Below are 25,354 nucleotides of genomic sequence, written 5' to 3' on the forward strand. Positions count from 1 at the left end.
AAAGGCATCGGTTCAGAGCCCTGGTGGATGCAGGCGCCCCTTGGTTTGCCTGTGGTGCTGCTTTTTCCAGTGGTTCTGTGGCCACTTCGCTATCAGAAATGGACTCTTTGTGGTTGTCCTCTGCTAGGGTGTGTGACAGACACTTGTGCAGACAGAGCACAAGCTTTATCAAGCTATCAGGAGAGACTGGCCGAGGGTTTCTAAATAAGTAAGGGATGAAATGGAACTTCAGGGGGGTGGTGTTTGGGGTGTGCAAGAGCACGTGGTTTTCCAGCACTTCAGAATTCTTTACCAGCACACTGATCGATGGCTGTCCTTACCCATCTACAAACTCAAACCCAGCAACACTGGGTTCGCCTGCCATGAGCCTCAGCGTGTACTTGAGGGCAGTGAGAGAGCTGTAGCTCGCAGGCGGCCTCACTCAACCGTAAGTGAGTAAGACCCTTATGGACGTGTGGTCTTGTTTTCAGAGGTTCACTGGGTTCCAAGACGCTTCCTAACAACACAGACATCTCTGAAACCGCATTCTTATAGCCAAGGAGAACTTTTATTTTTTTGTAGAGAATGACTGGTTTAGAAGCTCCCTGAATGGAAGCAAACACCAGTGTTTTGCTGTGTCTGAGCTTCTGCGGTCGACCCTGCAGACATTATGAAAAGAATGGAAATTTACTGTTTTTGACTCAATCTGGCAAAATTACTCAGCTTAGGAAATGACTTTTTGAAATGCATATAGAAAATTGGGGGATTTGAATAAAAATGCCATGAAACACTTTAAGGTGGTACTAAAAGTATAAGGGAGCATTGATTAAAATAGTTTAAAAATCTTTTGGAGGGCCACTTGGAAACTTTATGGTGGTCTTTGTGAAATTGGGAAAAAGTATGTGGTGCTTTTTGTGAGACACCGATGTCCGTCACCAGTTGACTTGCAGGTCAGGACGACAAGTTGGAATGACAATTATCTGGCATTACGTGTTATTTGTAAATAACGTTCAGATTTCTAAATTGCAATTTGTTTCTGCAGTCAGAAGTCTTCTTCACTACCTCCTATCGTAGGATCCAGAAAGTCTAAAGGGAGTGTAAGTATCAGATGCTTTACTCATTAATGTTCTATATTTCGATGTGATACAGAGAGACTGTCCTCTGGGTTTCAATTAAATTTGAAGAAATAAAACTTTACCTGCCTTGTGGCATGTGAGCACTTATGTGAAACAATGCTAGAACATTAGTGTTACAGCTAAGGTCTTCAAAGTGAAGCAGCATTTTAATTTTTGTTTTAAGTTTGTTTGTTTATTTGTTTATTGTTCGTTTGTTTGTTTATTTATTTTTGAGAGAGAACGGGAGTGAGGGAGGGGCAGAGAGAGCGAGAGTATGAATCCCAAACAGGCTCCAGGGGCTCAAATCCACCAACTACCTGAACTGAAATCCAGATTCGGCCACTTAACCGACTGAGCCACCCAGGTGCCCCTTGAACCAACATTTTTAAAATACAGATTTCAAAGTAGGCAATCTTTTTCCTTGTATACAGGCCTGATATAACTTACCTCGCAGTTGAAATCTGGGAAGTGATACATAAAAGTAGAAGAAATGCAGGGTGCCTGGGTGGCTCAGTCTGTGAGACGTCTGAGTTTGGCTCAGATTGTGATCTTGTGGCTCATGAGTTGGAGTCCCACATCGGGCTCTGCTCTGACAGCAGGAGCCTACTTGGGATTCTCTCTCTCCCTCTCTCTCTGCCTCTCCCACACTTGCGCGTGCTTGCTTGCTCTCTCTCTCTCTCTCTGAAAATAAATGAACTTTAAAAAAAAAACCCAAAAAGGGGTGCCTAGGTGGCTCAGTTGGTTATGCCTCTGACTTTGGCTCAGGTCATGATCTCACGGTTTGTGGGTTCGAGCCCCACATTGGGCTCTGTGCTGACAGCTCAGAGCCTGAAGCCCGCTTCAGATTCTGTGTCTCCCTCTCTCTGTTCCCCTCCCCTGCTCATGCTCTGTCTCTCTCTTTCAAAAATAAATAAACAATAAAAAATTAAAAATAAAAAACCCCCAAGAAGTAGAAGAAATGCTGTATTATGTCACATTAATGGTCTTTCTCAGTCTGGTTTTCTGTCTCTGGCAAAGATTAAAGAGGAAGTCTTTGTTTAAAAAAAAAAAAGACAATCCTGTTATATTTCTTTAAAAGATTGAGAAGCACTCTAAATATTTCCCTATCCATCATTCATCCACTTATTTGTTATTTAACAAATAATTGTTTATTATTGTTAACAGTAATTATTGTTAATTCAGCAGATGTCCATTAAACTGCTCTCCTGGGGGAACTGTGACCAGCATTTAGTCCTAACTTCTTAGCGTGTGGTACCTCCTCACAGTGATGAGTCTCATCCCAGCTGGAGTGCTGCTGGGATGGCTTTTTCTGGCTGAGGCTTCTGTTTCTGCTCTTGCGATTGAAAGACCGGCAGTGATCAGAATGGATTTGACATGTCCCCCTGTCTGAACATTTCCCCCTGATTTAACTACGCAAAATTTTTCCGTTGGTATTTTGTGAAATAAGCTAATGCTGGGCACTGATACCGTTTAGGTATCTCCCCTCCCCTTCACCCCATTTTTGTGTATCATGCAAATCCTGTCAGTACAGAGCTCGATGTGGGACTTGATCTCACGAACCGTGAGATCGTGACCTGGGAGCCGAGATCAAGAGTCAGATGCTTAACGGACTGAGCCACCCACATGCCCCATGTTGGACTTACTTATTTGAGAAATCACCCTGCATGTGGTGTCTGCAGAGAAGTGGATTGGGGAAGGACAGAGGCAGTGGGTGGCTGGACCCAGGCATGTGATGCAGGTGACTTGGTCAGGTGGCTGCAGGTGACATGGATGTCTGTGACCATTCTTCCTTGAATATATTGTAGCTGTTGTCACTGAATGATGCATTCATCCAACAGGCATCTCTTGAGTGCATGTTATGTCCTGGGTATTGTATTAGTGCTCGTGCGGAGAGGGAGGCAGAGATTCTAGAGAAAACACGAAGTGTGTGGAACTTACGTTCTAGAGGAGGAGAAAGAGAAACAGACAATGCATTTGGTATTAAGCTTGAGGATAAGGGATAAGCTTGAGGAAAGATACATCAAGGAATGGGAAGAGCAAGTGAGAGGATGTTGCAGCATCTGGGTGGTCAGCACAGCCCTCGTTTAGGGGGTTGTATTTGAGCAGAGTCATAACGTGCCTGGCACATAACAGGTGCTCACTGAACCTGTCTAGGTGTGTGAATGACGGGCAGTGAGCTGCATGGAGAGACGGTCTTTGGTCAGTGATTCCAAAGTCACAAACTTAGTTTTTAACAGAAGGATTCATTTACTCCTTCCTTTAATTAATTGGGTCCCTGGAGAATGTACATGTTTGTAAGATCATTAGCCGCTTGGCACTGAGTGGGGGTGGGAGAGAAGCGGCCAGGGGAGACCCAGCTCAGGGCTTTGGGAATCACTGCCGAGTCAGCGGGAAAAGCACCCTCAAATTCGTGATACGGATCAAAGGGGATGCAGAACTGGGTTTTTATGAATTCATTTCTCACCAGGCTTTCTAGGAATTGCTCTACTGCATAAGGAAGGGGAGTGCGGGAGGTGGCCTGATAGAGTTTAGTAAAAAAAAAAAATAAAAGCGGGGCGGAAAGCTACCAGAGTCTGCACAGGGGGCCCCTGCTGGTGTGTAAGTGCCTAGCGCAGCCGCATCCACCCTGTGGTAGGGAGTGCGGGTGGTGAGGGCTTCTGGGCTCATGCAGGCCCTTCCAGAGCCCCTAAGGAATGCCCCGTGCAGAGCAGGATGAGACCAGAAAGCCATTCCTTACACGAACGCCTAGTGCTGGGAGAATCACAGACGCGAGCAAATGGAGAGTAATTTTAGCGTGCAGTTCTAGCCTTGAAAACAGAAGGAAGATATGCGTGAATGGTGTTAAATTCTGTTCACAGTGGAAACACACCCCATCATATGGGAGGCTGTGGTGTAGCAGCCGGGACGCCCCGCGTAGTGTCAGGGTGCCCCCTAGTGGCAGATGTGCGAACTCAGAGATTTGAAAACTAAAACCAGAGGCTAAAAGTTAGTTCTTGTTTATTACCATGTGGCTGTTACATCTTGTGATGAGTAGTTTACAGATTCCAATATTATAATTGGTAAAGTTCTGGTAAAAAAAAAAAACAAACAATACGATTATCCGTGTATCCCAAAGTCACTGTGAAGCAAGATAAGGTCCAGATGTTTCCAAAGCTCTATTTTGCCTTTTGGGAGACTGAGTCCAGGATGGATAAAAGGGCTTTTTTTGGGGGGGGAGGGGGGGACACTTGCCATCACCAGATTCGCAAGTGAGAGAAATGCCAGCCTGATTCTGGGTCTACTTTCCTGCTTAGAAGTCTCCCTTTGGGGTGCGTCTCTGAAAGACACGCATGGCGGAGGCTGTCGCGTGAGGCAGATCCCTCGCGAAACTTGGTGTTTTATGGCCTCTGTGCTTTTGGCACCTGTTCATGGGGACTGGGAATGTGTTTCCTGTGGTCATGAGTTGAGTGGCCTTTATTGGAAAGAGCTGAGGGAACTATTTAAAAAAATCCCAGTTTCAGTAGAGTGAAGGGAGATGGAAGGGTTCTTTTCAGTTCTTTTGTTTATTTGAGCCAACAGATTGCTTTTCCTGTCGGATACACTGATGTGTGTGGGGCAAGAGGCAGGGCAGTGGTCGAGATACCGCACGGGGTCCAGTGTTTGCATAGGACATGCTGTAAAATCAGGCTGCTTCTTGACTCCTTATTCTCAGGCATGTTGACCCAATTTGTCACTTGTAGGTGGTCTTTTCAGGGAATCATGCCATATTATAAATATTTGTAGTGCCTTGGCATCAGGCAGCTTCGTGTAGAAAAACCAGACCTGGGTAACCGTGAGAGAGTTAATCCCCTTTATCTGTAAAATGGTGACAGTAATACCATATTTGTGTCAAGTGGGTACTTAGAATGTAAGAAAGTACTCAACAATACTGCTTTTTCTGTACAAGATAGCAAAACTCCCCTCTTACCTATGCCCCCCCCCCAAATAGCCACAACTCTCTATTTATGTATCTATGTTATAAGTCACGTGTGGAAGTCTCAGAAAAGAAAGGAAGATCCCTGAGAATGCAAGCTGGTGCTTCCATAATTGGATATGTGGATGTCGGTTTCCAAAGCTGTGCCTTATATTGTTGGAAGTCACCAGCCTTTCTTGATGCTCCCAAATCGCCCTTTTGAGTGTCCTTATCAGTAATGTAGTATATCAGAACTTCCTGTATAGTTTACAAGAGAGCTGGTTTTTAAAATCGTGTGAATCTCAGGCACTGCAGGATGGGGCTTCGGTTTCTCCCTTGTGAAAATGACTTCTCCCAGACAGCTGTAAAAGGCCGTCCTGCCAAGATTCAGAGAGGTTCTTCTACATTCAGCTTCGTTTTAATCCTCAGAAGTTCAACAGCATCTCTGAACATTCCAGTAGGCTTGCTAGAAGGGTTACTTCACTCATCCAAGGCTCTTAAAGTTTTAAAATCTCGGGATGGATAGACTCGATTGAAAATAGGTGGGGATATGAGGCCTGGCTGATGGTTTTGGAATCTCTACTATAATCATGTTACCTGTCTGTCTTTCTGCCAGGCAGCCTATGGCCTTGTGAGAAAGAATCATTGGAGAAAAGGAAAGAAAAAAACCAACAACTGTGGTTGCTGTTAATGCAATAATTAAATGGAAACGTATGTTTAAATTGCGGCTGGAATAGGAAATTAAATTATGCAAAGGAGTGTTATAGATTTGGACAAGTTTTCATACTGTTAATAAATCTATGCATAATTCATTTTCTTGTAGGCTACGACAAAGTAGCATAAATAACTTCATTTGTAAGGCTGTGAATATTTCTACCCATAATTGGGTGATGGCTAAAACCATTTAAATGCTTCTGGATGGCTGAATATATAAATGTTTAAAATGAGCAGTTATAATAGGTTTCTAGGCAGATTTGTGTATTTAATATTACTACATTTATTTTTAGATCCTAGCATGGTACAGATGTTGCATAAAGATTTCACCCAATATGGTGTGAGTTAAATACGATTTTTAAGAAAAAGAGACTAACTCTGCTCTTGGAAGAAGCACTCTGATGCTCACTGAGTAAATACTGCGTGACAGGCACTGTACTAGTTATTTTTTTTTTTAATTTTTTTTTAACGTTTATTTTATTTTTGAGACAGAGAGAGACAGAGCATGAACAGGGGAGGGGCAGAGAGAGAGGGAGACACAGAATCTGAAACAGGCTCCAGGCTCTGAGCGGTCAGCACAGAGCCCGACGCGGGGCTCGAACTACGGATCGCAAGATCGTGACCTGAGCCAAAGTCAGATGCTTAACCAACTGAGCCACCCAGGCGCCCCTGTACTAGTTATTTTATAAGTGTTACCATTTCCTTCTCGTGATGGACCTGAAGGCAGGTACGTTGGCCCCACGCAACTGCTGAGGAACCAGGATCAAAGAAGCCAGGAGTTAGTTAGCCCAGGGTCCCCTCGGTGGCTAGTGGCAGAGCAGTGGCTCTGAGCCAGGTGCTTTGGTCTCTGGAACTTTCATTCTTTCTACCACCTGCAGCCTCACGCTTTCTGCACGCAGGTGGGCTTAGCACCCGAGCACCGAAGGGACCAAGGTGCTCTTGGTAGGAGGGAGTTTCTTGCCGTAGGCGTGGCCAAGCAGTGACGGAGTACGAACACAGCTGTTCGGTGGGTGCGTGTGGTAGCCACCCCTGTGGTGGGTTATGTGCCCCAGCCTCCCCGCCCCCGCCCCGGGAGCTGGTCTTAGGCCAGTGACGGGAGCCTTCGAAACTCAACCTCACCTTCGTGATGAGGAGCCGGCTTTGCAGATGCAGAGTCTTCATCTCCAGAGGCTCCAACGAATGTGTGACGGTTGGTGGCTGCCTTTGCCCAGGTGTGGTCTTAAGTCGCTGTGTCTGTGTCGCTCTGGATTTGTGATCTCCAGGGAGTGTGGCAGTCACCGGCGGATGAGTATGGATTTGAGGATTTTTACAGGCATAGTGTGTGTGTCCTTGGATGATGACACCTGCACATTCACGGTGACCGCTGGTTGAGGAGGTGTCTCTAGACCCGTGAATCCAACTGAAGGCTGTTGCGATTCCTCAGCCAACAGATAGCTGCCGCTTTTTCCAGAAGTCACAGGAGGGAGAGGATGGTTAAGGCAGCGGCTTGCTGGCTCCATGACCTCATTGCTTCCTCTTTGCAATGGGGCGACACGGCGCCTGTCTCCCAGGGTTGTGAGGATTGAAATAATTTTCTGGAATGTCTGGTACATGTTAAGTATTCAACACTTTTTAGCTATTATTTTTGTTCTCCTGCCTCTGTTAGACCCTTCCTGTGGCACTTGGAGAACTTAACGTGGATATTAAGACGGAGAGCGGGGACTCAGCAGAATCCATTCGTCTCCCGCCCCCGCCCCTGCCCCTGCCCCGTTTGCTGCTGGTTAATGACTCCTATGGACTAGGAGTTGCTTTGGGATTTTGTTAGCCAATGCTAAGGGTCTCCAATCTTTTGCCACTTAGGGAAATGATCGTCAGTCCAAGTCAACAGTTGGATCCAGCGACAACACATCCCCTCAGCCCCCGAAGAGGAAAGGGAAAAAAGAAGAAGTGAATTTGGAAAAACCCAAAAAAGGGAAACAAAATGTGAAGTTAAAGAATTCACCACAGATAATTCCAGACAGCGGTAAGTTTGTCCTTCCTGCTATTACCTTGTTTTTATTGTTTATCCTCTTAAGGCTATGATACGATTTTGATTCTTGAATAGATCTGTTTCTCTGGACCCGCGGAAGATACTCCTGACCATCACGTGGGAGAGTTTTCCAAGGAAGAATCTTTGTGTACAAGATTCTTCTGTTTTTCCTGCTAAGTTTCTGTTTATAGTTAGAGGTCGTGTACAAGGACACGGGTTCTGAGATAAAATATTTCTTGTGGTGGTCTTACATCAAAGAAAAAGGTAAATTTTGTCATCCTTTTCTTCTGTTGAAAGGGCTTGATTGATGTTTTGACCAACTACTGTTGACATTGGTCTCTCTCTCTCGTGTGTCTACAACCCTCGTCCACATCGATCATGAGTTACTCAGTCACAGCTTCCTTTCTCCGAAAAGATGTTTTACTAATTTTACTGATACCCAAGAGGATACTACAAAATTTTACCAGTAGACAGTATGTACCCAAACTGGTTCTGTATCTTGCATTAGCAGTACAGAAATAATTCTAAAATAAATTCTATAAAAATAAATAATTGTAAAATAAAATAATTCTAAAAAAATTCTAAAAAATAATTCTAAAAAAATTTTCATTGGTACGAAATTTGTGCAGTCAGATTGTGAACTTTCACGGTGGTTTTGGGAAGGTGGGCTCTTTTTGGCCTCATCCCATGCACAGTGTCAGCGGGGTGAGCCTGCGGGCATGGAGGGCTGGCCGGGCCACTGCTCCCCACTCACCCCGGGATCCACTCACATGCCCGCAAGGGGCCGGGCTGGGCACCCAGGAAGATGAGGGATGGGCCGTGGTTTCGAGTTCCTGGCCAGCGCTCTGTCTTCCACCTGGGAGCTTCAGCTTATTTTGAGGTCGACGCGCAGAGTCACATTAGAATTCCGGCTAACGTGCGCCCCACAGCTGAGGGGACACGGGAACTTGTAGGGGCCCACATGATGTGGTCCCCGTGGTGGAAGAGTTGTCGGGAAGCCACGTGAGACTAAAGAAACGGGCTGCCTGAGTGAGCCAGTGACAGAGGAGACGAGGGAGCTTGACCTCTTCAAGGTTTCGGTGACACAAGACCAGCTGGGGACGGGGAGTCCTAGATTCTGGTTACTTACAGTTCTGCTATGGACCTTGGCCAAGTCACTTAACTTTTGGGGGCCCCATCAGCTATCTACAAAATGTGGGTTCATGATAAGGTTTTGTGTTAGGGGCACCTGGGCGACTTAGTGAAGCATCTGACTGTTTTCTTTTTTAAGTTTATTTATTTATTCTGAGGGTGGGGGAGGGGCAGAGAGCGCGGGAGAGAGAGAGAATCCCAAGTAGGCTGCACGCTGTCAGCGAGGAGCCTGATGCTGGGTTTGAACTCACACCATGTGATCACGACCTAAGCCAAAGTCAGACACCCAGCTGAATGAACTACCCAGATGCCCCAAGCATCGACCTCTTGATCTCAGCTCAGGTCTTGATCTCAGGGTCGTGAGTTCAAGTCCCACATTGGGCTTCACACTGGGCGTGATGCTTACTTAAAAAAAAAAAAAAGAAAAAGGGTCTTGCTTTCAAGTTTGCTTTTGTTTTAAGTTTGTATAATCCCTTTTGGTGGCTATGAAACAGGGGAGGCCAAGGTAAAACGTAGTCAACAAACGTTTAGTGAATGTGTGCTTGATGGCAGGCACCAAACAAAGAAAGCTAGCCTTCAAGAACATGACATTCCATGTTCATGAGCATTAAAAATAAAGAGGCTTTATGTCAGTCATTATACTAGATGGTGAAGCCCCCTGTGCTGTGTCTTCCTACCAGTTGTCTTGTTTTTATTCCTAACACCAGGCACAGATCTGATAGGAGACAGTAAATATTGGTGAATGAACGTTGGACATCCCAACATAGATCAGTCTCTGTAATACTTTGAAACCCATGATGAAGTAGGACCTCTTTTAAACTTTCACAGATATTTTTTACTAAAGGCTTTTGGAAAATGTTACTTGCTTATTTTCTCAGAGGCTCTTCTTAGCCTGTGAAAAATTCCAGTTCCTCCCTCTAACATACGTCTATTTTTATGTTATTTTAAATATTTTTAATGTTTATTTATTTTTGAGACCGAGAGACAGAGCACGAGTAGGGGAGGGGCAGAGAGAGAGAGAGAGAGAGAGAGAGAGAGAGAGAGAGACGGAATCCCAAGCAGGCTCCAGGCTCTGAGCTGTCAGCACAGAGCCTGATGCGGAACTCGAACCCACAAACTGCGAGATCATGACCTGAGCCGAAGTCAGACGCTTAATCAACTGAGCCACCCGATGCATATCCATTTAAAGTCTTTCAATTTAGTAGTTGTTTCTAAGAAAGGGAACTTTTACCTTGTTTCTCTTCTGTGGGGAGACCTGGAATCACAAGTCTGTGTCAACAGTTCCCTCTTTCACTGGAAAGTGACCTTTATTAAAAAGTTAGATGATCAGGATTTTTGCTTTTGTAGAAATTTGTGGTTTCCAGCAACAGCCGTATCGCCGTGGGGATGAAAATAACCCGTTGAACGTTGAAGCGCGTCATTTCTTTTTAAAGCGCCAACAGAAGGTAGAAACCCATGGTTGTTCTTCTCCCGTGTTTGGAGAGCCTGGCTGGTGTTTTAGGTAACACTTGCCCACTTGCCCATGGTAAGTGTGTGTGTTCCAGTGACATGTTATAACGTGTGGGCCATAGGTTTCTAACCGCTGGATCTCATTGTTCCATGGAACGATGGCTAGTGTCTGTCAAGTGACGGTTTTGAGGAGTGGATTTTTTTTCCCAGTAAGAAACTTATGTGATCCGTTTAAGTTTCTTCAGTACATATAAGCGTATATAAGAATTGAGATGAAGCATTTTGTGTCTTTTCATCTTGATAGAAAGAACATGTAACCTGGAAAATGAATCTTGGCTTCCCAAAACAATTTTTTCCAGGGAAAATGAAAAAAAAAAAAAAGATTTCGTGCAGTTCACTAGATTAAATCATCCCTTGACAAGCATAAGGATATTAGTGTCAAGTCCATGCTTTTGAAAGTTGAGCCATTTCCCCCTATCAGATCTCCCTCCAGATGTCTTTGGCTATCACAATTTTCCAGGTTATAGTAGTCAATCTCTCTCTCTTTTTTGATTCCTTAAGTCAACTTTCATATTCATTTTTTATTGCAGTGGCTTTTTGCTTTAATGTCATTTATCCTAGTAGTTAGAACCAAGCCTTTGGATAGTCCTATCCCAAGGGGGCTCTTACTCTTTAGAAAAGTAAAAGCAAGAGGCACGGTAAGCAAAATGTATGGGAAGGTATGTGGTGAGTCAAGATGAGTGCAAAATGCAAGAATTTAATGCCATGTTGCATATTTGAAAGTTGCTGAGAGAGTAGATATGAAAAGTCCTCATTACAAGAAAAAGTGTTTTGTTTTTTTTTTGTAACTGGGTATGGTGACAGATGTTAACTACACTTACTGTGGTGATCCTTCTGTAGTATATATAAATACCGAGTAAAACACGCAAGCGAGAGTTTGATGTTAGAGATGAAACATTTTTTTCCCCCTACTTAGCAGTATTTTAAATTTGGAATTAAGTAATTGACTCAGTTTTCTTTCAAAGTGTTACGTTTTAGAGCGAGGATCAGTGTCTAGTTCCTCTCCTGTCATATGTTAAATTGTGCAAATTTTTGATCCGGTGATGGTCACCTATATTCTATTCTCATGTTAGTTTCAAAAAAGAGGCTTGGTAGGCTGTCTTGATTTTCATTGTGATTAAGACTGTAGTCATACGTGTTGTCTTTTACTGTTGGTATTTACTGATACTCGGGTTTCTGACGCTGTATGAATGAGCAGTGCTAATGTCTGTCTGTAGATGGCAATCTGCCTCTAATTTTAGGTCTTTTGCTTTTGCTTTTCTTTCTCTCTCTCTCTCTCTTTTTTTTCTTTCTGACTCTGTTTCTTTCCGTAATAGTAAAGCTTAATAATTCAAGCAGAGCTGTGACATATTTCTTCAGGGAAACAAATCCCATTTTCTTTTGGTAGCCAAGATGCAAACTAAGATTGGTTGGTGATTGATGAAGTTGGGTGTGAAATGCATTTTTAGTGCCGCATTTAAATACGAGCTTAACTGGCCGGCGTGATTTCCTTACACTTTCCACTTGATTTGCAGTGCCTTGAGATGCGTTTTAGAGGCAGTTAACTAGCTACACTTTCCACCATGAGCAAAGTAGTAATGATGATTGTTTTGAAATAGTATTTTGGGATTGATGATATTCATTGATATTTTAAATACTTTCTGCGTGAGAAAAAATACCGTCTTTAGAACCATTGGAACAGGAAGTATAGTGAATTTAGGGCTCCTTAGAAATCTCGGACAGGCTGCAGAGAAAATAGCCTGGTCTGTGTTGCTGTGGCTTATGTGGTATTGACAATCATAAACGCTTTTTTTAAAGCAGAATTTTAAAATGTAAGCAAAAGCCAGACTTGTTTCACACACACACACACACACACACACACACACACTCTCTCTCTCTCTCTCTCTCTCTCTCTCTCTCTCTCTCCCCCTCTCCCCCTCCCCCCCTCTCCCCCCTATCTTCCTTGATGCAGCTCCTGGCTTATTCCCAGCATCGTGCGGTGATCATTCCTAAGGAACTTGCCGTGTGGACTCAGGAGTCCCCAGCAGGTGCGGGGCCGGGAGGAGATGTGTGAATGTCACGACCTTGCTGGCTGACTGCCCTCGAGTGGTCACACTGCTGAGTTTTCTAACAGCTACAACCTGCACACGGCTTGCTGTGTTGACCGGAGCACGAAGCGTTCATGCGGTCTGATCCCGGGGCATGGGAACTTGAGCTTTGGTCCAGCTGATGAACCAGCTCTGGCACTTGCGTGGTGGCTCCCCGTCACAGGGGGCTTTGGAGATGGGACAGGAAGCACGTTTCCGAATGCGCCCCCCCCAAGCCTCACCCTCTGTGGGGGATCGTGTATTTGAAGAACGCACGTGAGAAGGCGCCAGTGTGAGTTCGCGAAACAGGGCGCCGGTCACGTTTAAGAAGCTGCGCTAAGATTCAGGATTGCTTGGCGTCTGGCTCTGTCCACTCCCCTTGTGACGGGGAAACGCAGGCTTTTCATTCCCTCGCTGACCATGACTTACCTCGCGGACAGTGTGGACTGTGGGATCCGGGTCAAAGTTTACTACATCCAGCACTCCTGTGATAAAAATGTGTAAAGCAAGCCTTCTCCACATCTCAGTGACCCTCGTTGGGATGGCCTGTTGTCCGACGGAATTCTAGCACAGAGAGGATTTTGGTAATTTCTTGGAAGTCTTGTTTTGGGCCCCAAATTCTACTAATAAAAACTAGTTTGGGAATGTACATTTTGCTGTTCACCTTAGTACTGAGAGATTGGAAAATTCGAGGCTGGCTGAATACCAGTAAGATGTTTTGTCTTGGAGAGGAGAATCATTTTAAAAAAGAATCTTTTCATATCCTGCTTTCTTTCTTTTTAATGTTTATTTTTGAGAGAGAGAGAGAGAGAATGTGAGCAGGGGAGAGGCAGAGAGAGAGGGGGAGACACAGAATCCAAAGCAGGTTCCAGGCTCTGAGCTGTCAGCACAGAGCCCATCGTGGGGTTTGAACTCACAAACCACAAGATCATGACCTGAGCCAAAGTCAGACGTTCAACTGACTGAGCCACCCAGGCGCCCCTTAATTTCCTGCTTTCTTACACACCTTATACACTGGAAGGAGAATCACTCTGAGAGAAGCATTCTTTCACAGCTCATGGAGGGTTGAGGCCTCTGCAGGAAACCTCTTTTGGGGACCGTTTTCTTTTTTTTGTAGCCCAGGGATGGGGTGTGAAGTTACTTTTTTGTTTTCACGATGGAAGAGTCTGTAAGCTCTTGAGTTACATAGATGTTTCCAAACCTTTGGAAGATTTTACTCCACAAAGTTGTGTATAACCCATAATGCACTTTATTTCTCGCTCCAGACTCCTGTGTGCGTGCAGGTTCCCTGCCGTGTGCACTAACGTGTCTAGTGGGAAGGCGAGCTAGGAGATCCGTTTCAGAATGCCAGGGACCCATGTTACCCTGCTGCCGAAGCATGGAGAACTGCCCTCAGTCAAATTTCTGGCGTCCACCAAAGAGGGTGAGGGCAGGGATCCAGCTGACTGGGTGTGGGTCTGAGGAAGAATGCAAAGTTTGGGGGGGGGGGAAACTGAGGCCTGGGATTAGGTGCTTTTATTATCTGATCCTCTTTGAAGAGGAGGATGTTGGGATTGCCTCATCTTTACTTTTCCCCCAGCTTCAGGCTTTGGCTCACCAACCTCCCTTCTCGTAGACGCCGCCCTTTATTGTAAGCAGGGCCTCATTCCTTCTTGGCCCATCAGAGGCCCCGACAGATTCACAGTATTTCCTTGATTCCGCTGCCTCCAGAGTTAGCTGTGAACGTTTCTGTAGCGTACTGTAGAGAAGACGTGGGTCTGCACCAATGGTGAACTTCTGGCACACAAGAGACTCCTGCTTTTCCAGAAGAAGCTAAAACTGGGTTACCCCTTCTGGGTGTTTCATCACAAGTCTGTGGTAGGGCCCAGACTGGGGCTTGGCTGGGGGCAGGCTTCCTGTCAGGAATGTCTGTGCTGATCGCTGGGGGTGACAGGGAAGGCGGGGGGAGAAGAAACAGCCACTGCTCTTCCCAGCTCCCCATTTCTTCTGCTAGTGTGTAGTGAAGCAAGACCAGGAAGGGCCTGGTCCTCGAGGCCGTCAGCAACTCCTCAGCCGCCAGTCTCCTGTGAGGCACAGACAAGCACCCAGAGCAACACTTAGCATTAGTTGTGTGTGTGTGTGTCCATTATGCCTACATCCATGGTAACTATTGCAATCAAAGCCTACATGTTCCAAACCCTGATTAATGGCCCAGTTCTGACACCCACGCTTCTGAAAATCTCAGTAGTAGATTTTAACCTGATATTTTATAAGCTTCATCTACAAGTCCTCAAAATTAAATCAATGGCATGTCCCTAGTTTTACAAATGGGAGAAGAAGAGAAGCTCATTTGCCCAGAGTCAAAGAGTCTTACCAATGCCCAGAGATTTCTGGAAATTGCCACGCTGACCCACTGCTGGCTGAAAGGCGGGCGTACCTGTGGGGTTATGTGTGGGACCATGACGCCCTGTGAGTCTAGGGGGAAGAGTGAGGGGGCTTCGGTGCGGAGGGGCTCTGACTGGTCTCCCTTCCATTTGGTGGTGAGAGTGTGCGTGGATGGCAGTTGACCTTGAAGCTTACCTGAGAGATTGTGAGGGATTCCCACCTTTCTTCACTTCCATTCCTCAGTATTTCACATCCCCTTTGTAAATGGGAGTGACTGATTGGAGCCCTTTTTGTTTTGTGGGTGGGAGGAGCGAGTTATTATTAACGAGATTTTTAGCAACATGGTGTGATGGTGGGTTTTCCCCACCGCGTTCAGACCTACTTCTTCGGGGTTTGGGAACCCTTTGGAGCTGACCTCTAGTTTATGTATCAGATGACCAAATATTATTATTATTATTATTACTTAAATTTTTAGTTGGTTTCTGGGACTTAAACTCTTGCAACCCATGCCCTTCTTAGCATGTGAGTTTCCTTCACCGGGTTTCGTGAACACCCTGCCTTAGGAGCCCCGCCCCCTTTCCAAGAATACGCAGTTCCTTTCTTGAGTAAACACTGACTGAGTGCTTACTGTGTACCACACATTTTCCAGTCAGCAGGCCACCTCCCTTCCCTCTCCTCTGTGCTAACTGCTCAGCACTAGCACATTTTCTTCCAGAAGCCATAATTATACCTGTACCAGGAAATTGCTCTCGACAGAGTGGAAGCAATTCCCTTCTCCCTTTCAGTGACCAAGCGCCACTTACCACTAGTAAATGCCAGAATATGTTTATGTCCTGTGCATTGATGTGCTTTTCCGTCTTGGTATTAAGCCTCTGTATCCATTTTGTCCACATAGAAGATCGCGTTTTTGCATAAATGTGTTTAGTACGGTGACTGGAACAGTGGCTGAATACTACTTGGTACCACAAGACGGGGGAGGTACCTTTCTCCACTCCCATAATACACTGGGACTCCTTTGTACAATGTGGCCTGTTTTATATATGAACTCTATTTTTATGCTTTCAGTTACCCTCCTGGTTTTCGAAACAAGACATAGCCTGTGTTGCAAATCACCACGTAGCATGCCATCACCATGGGGACAAGGATAAACAGCAAATACCTACAAAGTACTTTTGAGCTCTGTAGGTTTAAAGCTATCCATTTAGTGTTTTTTAAAAAAAATTTTTTTAATGTTTTTTTTGAGAGAGTGTGAGCGGGGGAGGGGCAAAGGGGGAGGGAGACACAGAATCTGAAGCAGGCTCCAGGCTCTGAGCTGTCAGCACAGAGCCTGACGTGGGGCTCAAACCAACAAACTGCGAGATCATGACCTGAGCTGAAGTTGGGCGCTCAACCGACTGAGCCACCCAGGTGCCCCTCATTTAGTCTTATTTTATACAGCTGGATGGTGATACCAAATTGTTTCTGTGAAATTGGGCAAGGTGTCCTCCTTTAAAAAACTTTATCTTTTTTAAGTTTATTTATTTATTTTGAGAAAGAGTGAGTGGGAAGGGGAGAGGCCGAGGGAGAAAGAGAATCCCAAGCAGGCTCTGCACTGTCAGCACGGAGCCCATTGTGGGGCTCAAACTCACAAACGGGGAGATCATGACCCGACCTGAAATCAAGAGTTGGACGCTTAATCGACTGAGCTACCCAGGTGCCCCATCCTTCCTTTTAAAATGCTGTACCGAAAGCCACTTTCCATGGGGAGCAAAGCTGGCAGGTACCCCCCGCCCAAGTTAAAAGCACACGTCTGTCACCTTTGCACTGATTGCAGCTGGCTTTATCCCAGGCTTTATTGTGCTTAATGGTAAGGGTACTGTCCTAAAGGGGCAGGCATTTTATGGAGGGTGCCTGTGCCGCGGTGAGAAGCGGGCGTCCTCCACCCAGATCATCGAGGACAGCTCCTGCAGCCTTGGTGATGCAGCCCACCGCTTCATGACTCCTCTCATCGCCTGGAGCTTCTGGGTGACTTTAAGGTAGGGGCTCTCACCCAGGGAAGTTACTGTCACTTCCTAAAGTGGGTTCCATGGAACAGTTCAGGAGCCCATGAACTGGGCTCCTAACCGACGCTTCTTGTAGTAGGAGTTCCAAGCCCAAATATCAATTCGGGAGACGTTGGATTATACAGACTTGAGCCATCGTCTTGGCTACAGGATTCCACAGAGCCCTTCTTCCGACTTTGGAACTCAGGAAAATGGTTTACCTACCAGCTCACTGGTTTATTGTAAAGGGTACGACTCAGAAACAGCCAGATAGAAGAGATGCACAGGGCAAGGTGTGAGGGAGGGCGTGTGGGGCTTCTGTGCCCTTCTGGTACCTCCGTGGTTCACCATTTGGGAGCTCTCCAAACCCCTTTGTGCGGGGTTGTTTTAAATAGAGGTTTTATTATTCAGGCATGATTGTGTCAGCCATCGCCATTAGCAATGACCTCAACCTCCAGCCCATCTGCCCTCCCTGGAGGTGTGGGAGTAGGGGATGGGACAGAAAGTTCGCTGCCCTGTAATCACGCGGTTGGTTCCCCAGCAAGGGGCCCCCGCTCGCAAGAGCTTTCTGAAAGTCACCTGAATAGCTTAAAGTCAGATGTGGTTGGAAGGGCTTGTTATGAATAGCAAGACACTTTGTCACTTTGGCTCTGGAGCTGTTTTAGGAACAAGAGCTATTTGAGGACAAAAGACCAAATATTAAAAGGTGGTCACATTCCTCTTTATCACTTAGGAAATTAACAAGCATTTTAGGAGCTCTGTTCCAGGAACCACGGACAAGGCCAAAGTGTATTTTTTTAGACATTTATTTTATTTGAGAGAGAGTGCACACACGCATACACACGTACATGAGTGGGGAAGGGGGCGGGGGGAGAGGAGGAGGAGGAGGAGGAGGAGGAGGAGGAGAAGAGAGAGAGAGAGAGAGAGAGAGAGAGAGAGAGAGAGAGAGAATCCCAAGCAGGCTCTGTGCTCAGGGTGGAGCCTGATGTGGGGCTCAATCCCTGGGATCGTACGTAACCTGAGTGGAAATCAGAAGTCGGATGCTCAGCCGACTGAGCCACCCAGACGCCTCCACCCCAAAGTGTATTTCTTACTATAGGACAGTTTTACATTCAGTGTGTCTGAGAAAGTCTTCATTATACTCTCACATTTAATTTTTCATTTGGACGGATGTAGAATTCTTGGTTGGAGATCCTTTTCACTCAGAGTTCTGAAGGTATTTCTACACTGCCATTTTACTTCCACTGTGGCTGTTAGGAAATCTGACGCCATTCTCATTCCTGTTTATCTGGATTTCCCCAAAACTTTGCTTGCTAGGTGAGAATCTAAGAAATGGACTTGACTGCAAGTAGGTCATTTGGGAGGTTTTCACAGAAAGCATGGGCAGGTCTTGCAGAAGAGAGGAGAGCTTATAAGGGGGGGTGTCACTCTTAAATAGGGTCCTTTGTGGGCAGTTAGGGCTCAGTCCTGCCACAGAGTGTATGAGACACATCTCAGAATTGTCGGTGCAGGGGTAAGGACGCTGAGATGTCTGTCTGCTAATTCCTGTCCTTCATTGGTTGATGGTGGTCCTTGGAAGACTGACTCCCTGGTGCTCTGACCTGTCCACACTCAGGCTGAACGAGCTTCTGTGGCCAGAGAAAGGGCTCAGGCAAAGTCAGAAACTTGAGGTAGAAAGTCCTGGAACTTTCTCACCTAAGTGCAGCAGACTCCCGGGTTGGGCCAAGAGGATGAAAGCAGGGCAAGAGGAGGATTTCCTGGAGGTGTGGGAATTTTCTAGAAGGCCTGCCGTGGACTGGGAGCAGGAAAATGTCACACTTGACGGTCTCTGATGGTGGACAGAGGAGACAGTCTTGAGAAATATGTAGGAGACAGAATGAATGTGACCTGAGGTCGCGTGGGAGGGGGTGAGAGTCTAAGTGGGGCCCAAGGGGGCACGGAGCATACTGGCATGGGTAGATGGCTGTGTCATTAACTTTTGGGGAATTCGCTCACGAGGAGCTGAGATTAAAGGGACCCGTTTGGCAGCCGGTGGAGGTGTGCATGGTTCAGCGAGAAATGGAAAGACTCCGCGTGCAGAGGTCCCTCTCGGGGGGACCCCAAGGACCTAGAAGAGACGGGGAGACCTTGGCAAATTCAGAAAGAGGGTGGGAAGAAGCGGGAAGGAACAGACACCTGTATGGCGCTTGCACCGCTAATTAGCTTGCTCGTCTTACGGAGCGAACACTCAGGGCTGGGTGGTGTTTGCAGACGGAAATCCTCATTTCTATTCGACAGACCTGCAGATGAAGTATGGAGAGATTCAGTATCCCACAGTCTGCAGCAAGCCAGAAGGTGTTTAATGAATGACATTTAGTTCCAAGGTGTCACAGCGTGTGAGCCAAGGTCCTGTGCCCTCCAGTCTAGAGCTGTTCCCGTGATTGCAACGGCCTTCATCAGACTTTGTGGTTGTCTAGAGCCTAAGTGTGTTGGAGAGATTTCTGTGTAGATTTTACATGAAGCTAAGACCAAGCAGAAGGCGCAAAGCCCGACGCAGAGCAGTGCGGTGTCTTCCCTACAAGGTACCCTGTGCGGTGTCCTTAACCTGTTTGCACGGCACCGGTACAAGAGACAAAGCACTGCCGTCTCAGATCGAAAACAGAGATGGAGTCATTATGCACAGTATTTGAACACCAAAAAATGAACACCAAAAAATAGTAGCAAGAGAATTGATTCAAACTGTACTTAATGAGGGATATGAAGGAGATGGGAGTCGAGAATCCTGAAATTGTTTTCCGTAAGAGGTGAAAACGCTGCCATCTGAATATGAATGACTACTCCTCTCTGACTGTAAAACTACCAGAAAGATCCAGCTCAAAGTTCCCATGTCGGACTAGCCCAAGAATGTATTAGGAGCAAAAGGAGACAATGGCTGATTTTCTTCATTACAAGAAGAAAACCACCATTTACCCCTCACTGGTACCAAGGTTCTCAATAATTCCCTCTAATTTTGGAGTGAGTGCTGTGGGCTATCACTGCTCTGGGAGACAAGGAGTGTGACCATGTGGGACAGAAACAAAGGAACCGACGGGCACCATTGCTGATAGACAGTCTTCAGAATTTTTCAGATGCTTTCTGACCTAGTATGCTGGGGATTTATCACACTTTCAATTTGGTAAGTTTTGCTACCTAAAACCGAGTTCCAGAGATCTCACTTGTCCAGTACTTGGTAACCTTTAGATGGACAGGTTCACCCTTTAGGGATTTTTATTTTCTCAGCAAGTCTCAGACAGAAGGGACAGAGGAATAAATTTTCTTTGGTCGCTAGGTGGGTATAAGGCAGTTTTTCATTGGTGAGGCAGGTTTTTTGGTTTGACTTTTAGAAATTTAGTTTGGAGGACAGTCAAACTCTCCTTGGACTTTATTCCCAGGGCCACCCCAAGGTTATCATTTAGAAGCATGATGGTTATTTCGCATTTTTTAATGATGATGGAGCATTCACGAAAATGAGGGAGGAAGCACTTGTGTAACGTAGCAAGTGCCTAAAGAGGCGACGTCTGTGTAAGGGGACGTGACTTCATTTGGCCTGGTCTCCGAGTCAGAAGTGAGGGGCTCGGGTACTTGGAATCTGGGAGCCTGGAGCCGGGGAGCCAGGGACACGCCCAGTTCACTCACGCTGCCCTGGGAAGTCTGCCTTACTGCTTCCCTCCCTCTCCCTTCCGAGACCCAGTCGCCGCTCCAGGCTGATGCCCAGAGCTGGCGTGTTTGAAGCATGATGAAGGTCAGTAGGGTCAGAGAGGAGTAGCAGCGGGGGAGAGAGGAAAAGGGTCAGCTGGGCAGACAACATCATTTTTTCTAATAAAATTAAAAACAAAACTAAACATGACATTCAACATTCATTCTCCTTCACTCCAGTAAGCTTCTGAAGTTAATCTTTCTCTGCTCTGTTGTACAATCAGCGTTGGTGAGTGGTGTCCTGGAGGAGAGGCGTAATCGTGGGGGAAAACATGATTTTCTTTTCAGAAAGGTTAACATAGGGTTGGAGAGGAGGCGCCTGGCCAGCTCAGTCAGCGGAACAAATGACTCTTGACCTCAGGGTGGTGAGCTCAAGGTCCGCGTTAGGTGTAGAGATTACTTAAAAATAACATCTTTAAAATAAAACAGGGTTGGAGACTCAGAAGCATGTCTAGGTCACAGTAAGATGTGGCGGGACGGAGTCCATGTCAAAGGCTTCGAGAACTGGGGAGGGGGGCTGAATCTAGTCACTGAAGTTGGGAGTTGATATTTATTTGAGAGAAGAAGTTCTGGACAGAGAATTTGAGGGGGGCAAAAAAAAAAAAGAAAGTCAGGACTGAGTTTGGCATTTAAATCTCTAGTGCATTTTGGGGCGCCTGGGTGGCTCAGTCGGTTAAGCGGCCGAGTTCGGCTCAGGTCATGATCTCGCGGTCCGTGAGTTTGAGCCCCGCGTCGGGCTCTGCGCTGACTGCTCAGAGCCTGGAGCCTGTTTCGGATTCTGTGTCTCCCTCTCTCTGACCCTCCCCCGTTCATGCTCTGTCTCTCTCTGTCTCAAAAATAAGTAAAAGTTAAAAAAAAAATTTAAATCTCTAGTGCATTTTAAAACCAGAGTAGCTAAATGTTAATCTTCCAAATTAGAATAGTAACTTAACTTATGAACAAGGAAGAGGAGGGATTGTTCAGGAATTTGTTTATTGGATGGTGGAGAATTGCTGTCATGTTGTTTGATTGGTGGTGGGAGGCCTTTCCTTCCTTGATGGTTTAATCTTACAATGTTATTTTTATATCCTTTCTCATACCAGCTCGGAAGTTCCCGTGTACTTTTCTTAAACATCATAATAGTGACAGTGAACATCACTGTTTATGCTAAAGGCCATTGCTCCCCGCACCAACCCCCCCACCCCAGCTCAAACAATGAAAAAATTGTGACTTTCCCTTAAAAGTGACTAGGAGGCTGTAATTTTTCACTATCATGAATCTCTCACTAAAAGGCCCTTCACACATGGTCCACGGCAACCTTACAGACATGACATAAGGAAATTGTTTGCAGGCTCAACCACTTTTCTTATGTCAAGGCCCATATTTCCATCTGCAGTAGACCCTTGAACAGTGCAGGGTCTGGGGCTGTAGTTGAAAATCCGAGAACTTTGGACTCCCTAAAACCTTCACCAGTAGCCTACTGTTGATTGGAAGCCTTTACCAATAACATGAAGGGTCAATCAACACATATTTTGTATATGCATTATATACTGTATTCCTACGATAAAGTAAGCCTGTGAAAGGAAAAGGTTATTAAGAAAATCATAAGGAAGAGAAAATATTTATACAGTACTGTACAGTGTTTATCAAAAACAAAAGTCTGTGTATAAGTGCTCCCGATGCAGTTTGAACCTGTGTTCTGCAAGGGCCAACTTGACTTCAAATTTCTTTTTTTTTTTAAGTTTATTTATTTATTTATTTTGAGAAAGAGAATGAGAGAGTGAGAGAGAGGGCGAATGAGCAGGAGGGGCAGAGAGAGGAGAGAGAGAATTCCAAGCAGGCTCCCTGCTGTCAGCACAGGCCCGACACGAGGCTCAAACTCACAAATCGTGAGATCGTCACCTGAGCCAAGATCAAGAGTCGGATGCTTAACTGACTGAGCCGCCCAGGTGCCCCTGAACTTGAAATTTGTACCCTTGATTTCCCCACAGCACCCCTCTCCCTCTGCACCGCCCCCCCTGCCACATGTGTTAAACAAAATGTTATCCAAACCCTGAATTGCCTTTATTTGTTTAGTTGCTTAGTTTTCCCTTCATTCTCTGTCTCAGGGTATCATCAAGGCAGAACCCTGGGGTAATCCATGTGTGTGGGTGGGGGTCTGAGGGAGCAGTTACAGTCTGTCAGTTTGCAGTGATAATTCAGGGCAGGAGTGGTCCCCGCCTGTTCTGTGGAAGGGAGGTCTACACAAAATGGCCCCCAAAAGCCCAAGGAGTCTGAAGACCAAAGGAAAAGGCTGGCAAATCCAGTTTGAGGAGAAATGGCTTATTAAAGGGACTTAGGGACAGAAGCGTATCTTGGGTGACCCCACCTCCTGTGAGACCTGCTTTTATAGCCTTGGAGGCTGGGAGCACACAGGAGGACTGCCTAGAGGAGATGTTGGAGACTCACAGTGGTCCTATCTCCATCCAGTGCAGATGGAGGGCGTTGTGCCCCAATTGTACTTGAGGGTGTGGTTAGACAGAAAGAATGTATGTGTTGGGGGCTGGGGGTGGGGGCTGTGCTCAAGAAGCCTTCAGGTCCCAGAAAGACATGTCCCAGGAAGGCTTCATGGTCACCATGGTGATTTGTCCAAGATGGCGTTAGTCTGCCTCCTGCACTGCCCATTCCTTTCTAATGCCTTTCCTGTTAGTACACCTCCCATCATTTTAATCCTGTTGACTTTCGAGTCCACCTAGATTTTTCCATGTTCCTTGCCCTCTCTATCCAGTCAGGACCAACTGACATTAATTCTACCTTCTCATAATCTCTGGAACCAAGCCTTCCTCCCCATTCCATTCCAGCCCCTTATTTTCCACGCAGACGACTGCAGCCTTCTAGATGGTCTCCTGAGCTCCCTCCTCGACGGCCCTTCACAGTTCTGCCAGATGGGTGCCCTTGAGACACAGAAACTCTTCTGACGAGATTCCTTTGGAAGTTTATGGCCTTCACAGCCTCTTTTCCAATCTCCTCTTCCACCGCCCATAGAGAATTTTTTAGAGTTTGATTGGATGAGCCTTTCCCAAGTCCCTTTGTATGTGCCTAGAATGTCCTTCCAGTTTCCCATCATCTGTGTTCTCCCGGGGACTCCCTGTGGAATCTTCTCTTCTGTAAAATCTGCCTGCCATGCCATTGTCACATCATAGCAGAACCTTCTGTCCTCGTGGCCTTCTTCTCTGCTGGCCTGTGAGTGGTTTGACAGCCAGGGCCCTCCTCACCATCGCCTTACTCATCTTTGTGAGCTTGTGGTGCGGTCTGGTTTCTCACATGAAGTCAGCTCTTTGTGAAGCTGGATGACAGAATGCCTGAATTTTCTGAACGTTGTGGGATTTTTTTTTTTTTTTTTTTTTTTTTTTTTTTTGCTGGGCTTTTATTTGAACTTGGGCATTGCAGTTATTGATGATATTTCTTAGCTTGATGAAATCAGATTGCTAATCAAATGTTTCACAGTGGCGTGGCGGTAAGCAGGGTCTGAGCCTGCCGCCCTGGTGAGGCAAAACGCATCTTAGCCCTGGAGGTGGAGGCGTGTTATTCAAATTCAAGGTGAAGTAATACGTTGGAGACAAGACTGCTTACTTGACTTCAGAAATCAATATTAGTGCTCAGGTACAATATATGGCTGTGTGTGGGGAAAACTGAAAAATTTATCTTGCTATAATTTAAAAAAAAAAATCACATTTTTCAGGGTTGAATGGCCCCTGAATTGGTGCCCTGTGCTGTTAAGAGAACAGCCCCAAGAAGATGCCACTAAAAAACAAACAAACAAACAAACAAACAAACAAAAAAAAGAGGCTGTTAAAACCAGAGTTGATGAATTTTCTTCAGTTTATAATGTGGAATTATTCTTTGTGTAATGCTGTCTACAGGCTATCGGATTTTCCATTATTAGAGGATTTAAAAGCCACTTCGGACTAAAGATTATTTACATTTCTAATTTCCTGCATTAAGTGATGGAGCATAACTTTAAATGGTGCCCCCCAGCCCCCAACAAAATTTTACAAAGGCTGTACGCTCAGTCTCTTGATGAACCCCTCTCCTGTCCACACACAGGCTTGGGCCACTCCCTCTGCTCTATTTATTTTTCTCTTGGGCTCTATTCTCTTAGACTTTAAGCAGCAGAAATATCCTAATTTTTGGAGATCCTTATCTAAAATTTTTAAAAATATTTATTTAATTTTGAGAGAGAGAGACAGAGTACGAGTGGGGGAGAGCAGAGAGAGGGAGACACAGAATCCAAAGCAGGCTCCAGGCTCTGGGCTGTCAGCACCGAGCCCGGTGTGGGGCTTGAACCCATGGATTGCGAGATCATGACCTGAGCCAAAATGGGACGCCGAACTGACTGAGCCACCTAGGCACTCCTGGAGATTCTTCTCTTTAAGTGAGCATCCAACTACCTACCTTAAAGGCAAAGGATCCCACAGACCCACACATACAACGTGGGCATGTTTTTCCTTAAATTTTAAAAAATGTTTTATTTATTTTTGAGAGAGAGACTGAGCACGAGCAGAGGAGGGGCAGAGAGAGGAAGACGCATCATCTGAAGCAGGCTCCGGGCTCTGAGCTGTCAGCACAGAGCCCGATGCAGGGCTCGAACATTTGAACCACGAGATCATGACCTGAGCTGAAGTCGGACACAACTGACTGAGCCACCCAGGCACCCCTAACACAGACATGCTTTTAAACATAAACTTTGTATTCACGTGCACATACAGAAGAGTGCTCAGATCATAAGTACACATCTCGGTGAACCTGGACAAGTTGAGCAGACCTGGGTAGCCAGCATCTGG

General features: G+C 45.9%; 1 protein-coding gene across 1 annotated transcript in view; it reads left to right on the plus strand.

Annotated features, from left to right (window-relative positions):
* The window catches only part of DCDC2 (doublecortin domain containing 2), a 163,946-nt gene that overhangs the window by 56,840 nt on the left and 81,752 nt on the right, over positions 1-25,354 (plus strand). The window contains exons 7-8 of the mRNA XM_042985606.1: positions 1,022-1,076; positions 7,579-7,741. Of these exons, the coding sequence (XP_042841540.1) occupies positions 1,022-1,076; positions 7,579-7,741 (218 nt within the window). The remainder of the gene's footprint in view (positions 1-1,021; positions 1,077-7,578; positions 7,742-25,354) is intronic.

The sequence above is a fragment of the Panthera tigris genome, chromosome B2 (assembly GCF_018350195.1).
Source record: "Panthera tigris isolate Pti1 chromosome B2, P.tigris_Pti1_mat1.1, whole genome shotgun sequence".
Classification (NCBI taxonomy): domain Eukaryota; kingdom Metazoa; phylum Chordata; class Mammalia; order Carnivora; family Felidae; genus Panthera; species Panthera tigris.